This window comes from Pseudochaenichthys georgianus, chromosome 22 (assembly GCF_902827115.2).
Source record: "Pseudochaenichthys georgianus chromosome 22, fPseGeo1.2, whole genome shotgun sequence".
Lineage (NCBI taxonomy): Eukaryota > Metazoa > Chordata > Actinopteri > Perciformes > Channichthyidae > Pseudochaenichthys > Pseudochaenichthys georgianus.
The window spans coordinates 285899-294076 of NC_047524.1; the positions used below are offsets into that span (position 1 = coordinate 285899).

An 8178-nucleotide genomic window follows, 5' to 3' on the forward strand; every position below is an offset into this window, starting at 1 on the left:
TTCTTCATGTGCTAATGTTTTGGAACATTTGTGTTTTTATATTTGCATTTCATCTGAAGCTGCAGAGTATTTCTCCTGATGGAAGTGTTGCAGGCTGCGTGTTTGCACTTGTCGGCCACCGTATGATTGCACCAAAGAACAACAATATTCAAGATTCAAAGGTTTCATAGAGAGGCGAAGTCCCTCCCTTTCCTCCATGGGACCTTATTTCTGAAAAAGTATGTATTGAAGTGAATGGAGAGAGAAAGACTATCTTTTGATCCCGTTTGAATTGTGCCACGAATATGTTTGTCAATTTAAAAGATAATTTTACAAGTCAAAAAAATTAAAATGTGTCGTAAAACTGTGAAGTAAGATTTTTTTGTGTGTGAAACCGCTCAATGAACTACATCTCCCGTCTCGCACCACACACCCAGACGGCCGTCACGTTGAAACATTTCACTTCTTTCTTTCAGAACGAGGCGGAAAGTATTAAAAGAGGTGAAATCACTCCAAGTCTGGGCGCGTTGAGAGCTGCACACACAAGGGGAGTTAGTCGCTTCCTGAGAGCCAGCATGCGGGACCGGGACTCTGGAATTTGTAGTCTTTCTAGTCGCGTATTTTTCAGAGTCTTATATTTCAACAGTTTTACAACAAACTGACTTTTTTGACTTGGAAATTATTTTTTAAGATTGACAAACATCACATGTGTAATTCGTGGCACAATTCAAACGGGATCGAAAGATAAGCTTTCTCTCCCCATTGAATTTTCCCAAATAAGGTCCCATGGGTCGGAAGTAGATGGGCGGGACTTCGCCTCTCTATAGTCATATTGCAATGAAAATAAAGAGACCAGAGTGCATGGGCAGTTAACTATAAGATTGCTAAAAACAGAATGTATAATGAAATACTCTACAACAGTTAATCTTCCATTAGGTTTCTGTCTCATGCTAACGACTCGTAGCTGCAGGACTCTTCATGTTAGCCTCTTTTCATCACCAGATCGTACTGTTACCTGTCTGCAGGTATAACGCCGTGGTCAGGAATTCAGCTTGGCCAGCTCCCAGCATGCAGCAGGTAAAATGAGAAGGGCGAAGAAAGTGTATCGGGGAGGAATGTATCTCGAGGGAAAGAGGAATTTTTTCCTAAGGCTTTCAAAGATAGATAATTAGATATGAAATGTGTTTTTTTTTTGTTTTCAGTCAAATCTCTGCGGTATTATCTTGTTACAGATGGAAAGACATTTTTGGACTTTTTGGAATTTGTGATAAGAATTCTGACACCTCAATAATAATCTCTTCCTGTATGATGGACACTTCAGTCAAAACAGTCTTGATACCAGGCAGATTTCCAGGAACTGATGCGTATCAGTTTGTCTGAAGGCTGCACAGCGTTCTGTATCTCAGAGGTGATATTGTATAACAAAGAGAAATGGAACAAGGGACGATTATTATTTCTGAAAAGGGAAATCTGATTAAGACTGGTTTGTTTTACAGAGGAAGAGAACAGGCAATCTTATTGGAAACACTTCTTGGTCATTGGAGGTCATGTGAAACTTCAACAGCAGCAGTATGCAGGTGTTGATAGGGTCTCAAGGTTCAGGCTTGAAAGTCTTATTCAGGTGAATTAAAGTTGGAGTTTTAGACTCCAAAAAACTCTATCGAGTCTTCAGAATAAAAGATTAGCGACTATTTTAAAACTCCCACGGTGCAGGGGGAAGCTGCTAGCCTAGCATAAAGTCTGAAGGCAGGGGGAAGCCGTTAGCCTAGCTTAGCACAAAGACTAGAGCAACGGGTAAACGACTAGCCTAGCAGAAAGCCTGAAGGCAGGGGGAAGTTGTTAGCCTAGCTTAGCACAAAGACTAGAGCAACGGGTAAACGACTAGCCTAGCAGAAAGCCTGAAGGCAGGGGGAAGTTGTTAGCCTAGCTTAGCACAAAGACTAGAGCAACGGGTAAACGACTAGCCTAGCAGAAAGACTGAAGGCAGGGGTAGGCCGTTAGCCTAGCTTAGCACAAAGACTATTACCAGGGGTAAACGACTAGCCTAGCAGAAAGACTGAAGGCAGGGGGAAGCTGTTAGCCTAGCTTAGCACAAAGACTATAACCAGGGGGAAACGGCTAGCCTAGCAGAAAGACTGAAGGCAGGGGAAGGCCGTTAGCCTAGCTTAGCACAAACAGCTATCAAGACTTTCTTTCATAATGGCCAACGCAGACTTTATTATAACGTGTGTGTGTGTGTGTGTGTGTGTGTGTGTGTGTGTGTGTGTGTGTGTGTGTGTGTGTGTGTGTGTGTGTGTGTGTGTGTGTGTGTGTGTGTGTGTGGATAAGAATACAAGGGCACTGCTTCAGTGTTTATCAAGTCAAGACTTATTGGTTTAACCTTCTTTCTACAGTTCATTACCGCAACAGTGTTCAGTTGTATCTCCAAAAAAAACGATGAAGCAGCTTTGTCAACAGGAAAACCGAATTAATGTAAATATCTGTGGAAAGTTTAAGTCTCTGCAGGTGGATTTTTTACCGCCTGAAGGGAAGGAAACCCATCTGAAGAATACCATTTTCAAAAAAGTCCCCTGTCTGAACACCTGTATTGTCTTCCCCTGGATTAGTGTAAATACTCCAAATAACTTTCCCCTGATATAAAAAGCTGCTCTCTCTGAGACTGAGGAGCTGCTTTCAGGTGCGGAAACCTGATCCATGTGTGCCAGAGTCCGAACAGAACAAACCGGTCTTTGTCTGAGCCACCATGTCATCTCCATCCTGCAGAAACCTCGTATCCACAGCCTGTGAAACATCGGGTCAGGACAACAGATTCAAGTGCTTACACGCATCGAGGGGCAGCTGATAGTCATCTGAGGTCGCTAATGGAGCAGAACGGGAGCCAATTAGATCTTTTATATAAAAGAAAGTGGTGCTCTGAGGCTGAACACGTACATAAGGTGTGCTTCTATTGTCAGGAGATGAAAAATGGGTCAAAACGAGATCCAAGCATCACAAAGGCCGAGCTGTGAAAGAAGACACTGAACAGACTATGTAAATAGTTCTCAGTTCACAAAGTGGGGGATCTGGTCAGTCCAACAATGTGAGAAACGATATTAACTCGTCAATACATTTTCGGAGAATTTTAAATAAAGAGAATTCAGTTTTGTGTGGAGGCATCCTGCTGACAAAACAGACCGGCTCAGGTTCTTCTTTCCTGGCAGATCTCACCTGGTGTTTTGTCTTTCTTTCCGTACTTCTTACCAAAACGCCTGAGGGGAAACAAAAGGAGAGGAAACGAGAAGACAAGAAGAGAGGAAAGAGACCATTACCTGATCAAGTTAGATGCCGCCTATCACAGCGCACTGAGATTTGTGACAAACTGTAAAGCATTAACCCATCACTGCACCCTGTATGCAAGGGCTGGTTTGCCTTCACTAGCTGCACGGAGGCTCAGTCACTGGTACATCTTCATATACAAAGCCATGCTAGGGAAACTTACATCTTACATCTGCTCCCTGATCTCACGGAGAATTGTAAGTGGCTCCTGCCTGAGATCGCATGCTGTTTTATTAGATGTGCCAACTGCTAGGACTGTCTTAGGGAAGACGGCTTTTAGATGTGCAGCTCCTCTGTCTTGGAACAGTCTGCAAAAGGAATGGAAACTGAGCAATCTGGTTCCACTAAATGTTTTTAAAGCAAGGATAGATGCTATCCAATCGGAAACTGTTGGAACCTGTAAATGTTACTAGCTATGTAAACTGTAGTCGCTGTAAATATGCTGTCCCTTTTGTTTTTCTGTTCTGTTTATATGTATTCATGTGGAACCTACTTGCAGCAGGGCACCCTTGAAAAAGAGATAAAATAAATAAAGGTTTGAAATGAAATGAAGAAGGGAGAAGACAAGAAGAGAGGAAACAAGAAGGGAGAAGACAAGAAGAGAGGAAACAAGAAGGGAGAAGACAAGAAGAGAGGAAACAAGAAGAGAGGAGACAAGAAGAGAGGAGACAAGAAGGGAGAAGACAAGAAGAGAGGAAACAAGAAGAGAGGAGACAAGAAGAGAGGAGACAAGAAGGGAGAAGACAAGAAGAGAGGAGACAAGAAGAGAGGAGACAAGAAGAGAGGAGACAAGAAGAGAGGAAACAAGAAGAGAGAAGACAAGAAGAGAGGAGACAAGAAGAGAGGAAACAAGAAGGGAGAAGACAAGAAGAGAGGAAACAAGAAGGGAGAAGACAAGAAGAGAGGAAACAAGAAGGGAGAAGACAAGAAGAGAGGAAACAAGAAGGGAGAAGACAAGAAGAGAGGAGACAAGAAGAGAGGAGACAAGAAGAGAGGAAACAAGAAGGGAGGAAACAAGAAGGGAGAAGACAAGAAGAGAGGAGACAAGAAGAGAGGAAACAAGAAGAGAGGAGACAAGAAGGGAGAAGACAAGAAGAGAGGAAGACAAGAAGGGAGAAGACAAGAAGAGAGGAGACAAGAAGGGAGAAGACAAGAAGAGAGGAGACAAGAAGGGAGAAGACAAGAAGAGAGAGGAAACAAGAGGGAGAAGACAAGAAGAGAGGAAACAAGAAGAGAGGAAACAAGAAGGGAGAAGACAAGAAGAGAGGAAACAAGAAGGGAGAAGACAAGAAGAGAGGAAGACAAGAAGAGAGGAAACAAGAAGGGAGAAGACAAGAAGAGAGGAGACAAGAAGAGAGGAAAACAAGAAGGGAGAAGACAAGAAGAGAGGAAACAAGAAGAGAGGAAACAAGAAGGGAGGAGACAAGAAGAGAGGAGACAAGAAGAGAGGAGACAAGAGGGAGGAGACAAGAAGAGAGGAGACAAGAAGAGAGGAAACAAGAAGGGAGGAAACAAGAAGGGAGAAGACAAGAAGAGAGGAGACAAGAAGAGAGGAAACAAGAAGGGAGAAGACAAGAAGAGAGGAAACAAGAAGGGAGAAGACAAGAAGAGAGGAAACAAGAAGAGAGGAAACAAGAAGGGAGGAGACAAGAAGAGAGGAAACAAGAAGAGAGGAAACAAGAAGGGAGAAGACAAGAAGAGAGGAGACAAGAAGAGAGGAAACAAGAAGGGAGAAGACAAGAAGAGAGGAAACAAGAAGGGAGAAGACAAGAAGAGAGGAAACAAGAAGAGAGGAAACAAGAAGGGAGAAGACAAGAAGAGAGGAAACAAGAAGAGAGGAAACAAGAAGGGAGGAGACAAGAAGAGAGGAGACAAGAAGAGAGGAGACAAGAAGAGAGGAAACAAGAAGGGAGAAGACAAGAAGAGAGGAAACAAGAAGGGAGAAGACAAGAAGAGAGGAAACAAGAAGGGAGAAGACAAGAAGAGAGGAAACAAGAAGAGAGGAAACAAGAAGGGAGAAGACAAGAAGAGAGGAAACAAGAAGGGAGAAGACAAGAAGAGAGGAGACAAGAAGGGAGAAGACAAGAAGAGAGGAAACAAGAAGAGAGGAAACAAGAAGGGAGAAGACAAGAAGAGAGGAAACAAGAAGAGAGGAAACAAGAAGGGAGGAGACAAGAAGAGAGGAAACAAGAAGGGAGAAGACAAGAAGAGAGGAAACAAGAAGGGAGGAGACAAGAAGAGAGGAGACAAGAAGAGAGGAGACAAGAAGAGAGGAGACAAGAAGAGAGGAAACAAGAAGAGAGGAGACAAGAAGGGAGAAGACAAGAACAGAAAACTACAAGAAACAAAAGATGTTGTGGCGCCGTTCTGCAAATTCTATTGAGAAATAACTGTTTTAATGAAACATCGTTTTGTCATGTTGTGATTAGTTGTTACTCTCACATAAATCATTCAGACACATACAGATATGTGCAGGGGCGGACTGGGACTAAACATCTGCCCGGGAAACTCGACCGGCCGGCCAGCCCAACTCCGTACCGCTAGTCAATTGTCAACCGGGAAAACTCCCGGTATTCCCAATGGCCAGTCCGCCCCTGGATATGTGCAATGAGTGACTTGTGAAAAAACATTGCCCACAGTCTGTCGGAGCCCAACATTACAATTTCTAGATTTTCCACGTGGCCACTGATTGGTTGACACCGCACCCTGAACATTTCTGCATCTGGAGTAAAACATTGGAAATCTGGGGTGCTAGCTGATTCTCCACCAACATTGAGAGGCTTTAGGGTGGATTATATTGTAACAAATGGACTTGGGTGGGATGAACATTTTAGCCTTAGTGCAAACCTTTATGAGAGAGGAGAGGAAACAAGAGGACTAGTGGCAGCCCTACTGCAGTTTCAATTGGAAATAATCGGTCGGCATTCTCATAGATTTTGTCGGAATGTTGTCGGCTCGGTGGGCTGACACCATTTTGTTTTTCTCCTTTTGTCGGATTCATTTTCCCTTATGGCGAAGGAAGGACTCCAGAGGCGCGCCCACCAGTTTCCGGTCACACAAGTAATTAAACATCCCATATCTGATTTAGGGTATACTTTATGAACATAATATTAGCTTTGGAGCTTCAGTAAGCAGGGAGGAGGCCAACATATCAGCGACAGTATAAGAACATCTTAAACACACAATTCACTTTCAGTTGTTTCTCTCTTAAAATATATATTTAAAAAAACAGAGGCAACCAACCTATAGGCCCTTTAGCCCAACCTAGTGGAAGAGGAGAGGAAACAAGAGCAGAGGAAACGAGAGGTTAAACCCAGCGATAATGCAGTTGTTTTTCTCACGGTCAGCTGCAGCAGGGGAGTCTCATTCTCATTCCTAACGAAGCAGAAAAGCCTCGAAGATATTCAGAGCGGTTATTCTTTTAGTGACGGGAAATATGATCTTTGTTCTGCGCGGCGCGATCAGACTCCGATAATTAGAGACATGAGGAAAATATATTAGTGAACGTCTGACCGTGCTTTTCTTGAGCTCAGTCTATTTTGTGAACTTTAGACAAAAGTGTGTGTTGTGACAACCAGCTGTAAAACTGGAAGATACACTTTCAGCGTTTTCCCTTTTCTCCCCCGGTTACCGGAAACACTTTAATATTATGATGTTGTCAACGCGATGAAGATGTTTCCCCTTAAACTGAACAATAAATCCCCTAAGTCACATTTTTGTGACTTAGGGGATTTGTTGTTGTTGTTGTTGTTGTTGTGTGTTCTGCGGTGCGGGGGGTGTTTACAGCTGGACCCTTTTTATTGCCCTCACTCTCACACACAGATTAAAACACCACATGAGATATGAGCCTCACACTGATCTCTCTGCGGTGGAGGAGGAACAAGGCGACCGCAGCAGAACCACAGAGAGTGTGTGTGTGTGTTGTCCTGCATATGTGTGTGTGTTGTCCTGTATATGTGTGTGTGTTGTCCTGCATATGTGTGTGTTGTCCTGTATATGTGTGTGTGTTGTCCTGCATATGTGTGTGTGTGTGTTGTCCTGTGTGTGTGTGTGTGTGTTGTCCTGTATATGTTGTCCTGTATATGTGTGTGTGTTGTCCTGCATGTGTGTGTGTGGGTGTGTTGTCCTGCATGTGTGTGTTGTCCTGCATATGTGTGTGTTGCATATTGGTGTGTGTGTGTGTGTGTGTGTTGTCCTGTATATGTGTGTGTTGTCCTGTATATGTGTGTGTGTTGTCCTGCATGTGTGTGTGTGGGTGTGTTGTCCTGCATGTGTGTGTTGTCCTGCATGTGTGGGTGTGTTGTCCTGCATGTGTGTGTTGTCCTGCATATGTGTGTGTGTGCGTGTTGTCCTGTATATTACATTATACAGTATATGTGTGTGTGTGTTATTATATACTACTGATAGTATACATTATTGTACTGTAAATACTCACAGCAGAAGGGCCTTGTTAGGCATGACTTAAAGCTGTGTGTGTGTGTGTGTGTGTGTGTGTGTGTGTGTGTGTGTGTGTGTGTGTGTGTGTGTGTGTGTGTGTGTGTGTGTGTGTGTGTGTGTGTGTGTGGATCCTCTTCTGATGATTGTTGACAGTGCTGCAATATAAATCTTCTGGAGACATATTTTAGTGTTGAGTGCAAATGATATGTTTTCACACTTTCCTCGTTTATTATTGTGACGACAATCTTTTATTTTGACTGTTGGAGTTTCGTCAAATAAATCCTCTAAATCTAAATCGTTCTGATCGGCCGTAATAAAGGAGAGGGGAGGTGTAGACGTGTATATGTGTGTGTGTGTGTGTGTGTGTGTGTGTGTGTAGGGGAGGTGTGAGTCTGTGGACTAGTCCTTGAAGTATTGGCTTGAAAGTGTTCCGAATGATAAGATAAG

General features: G+C 43.3%; 1 protein-coding gene across 1 annotated transcript; it reads left to right on the plus strand.

Annotated features, from left to right (window-relative positions):
• Positions 1–2722: 2722 nt before the first annotated feature.
• LOC117467955 (trichohyalin-like) lies at positions 2723–5838 on the plus strand. The gene is made up of 4 exons (XM_071201658.1): positions 2723–2774; positions 3848–4460; positions 4602–5647; positions 5750–5838. The coding sequence occupies exons 1-4, from the start codon at positions 2723–2725 to the stop codon at positions 5836–5838; spliced, it is 1800 nt and encodes a 599-aa protein (XP_071057759.1).
• The last annotated feature ends 2340 nt before the right edge of the window (positions 5839–8178 follow it).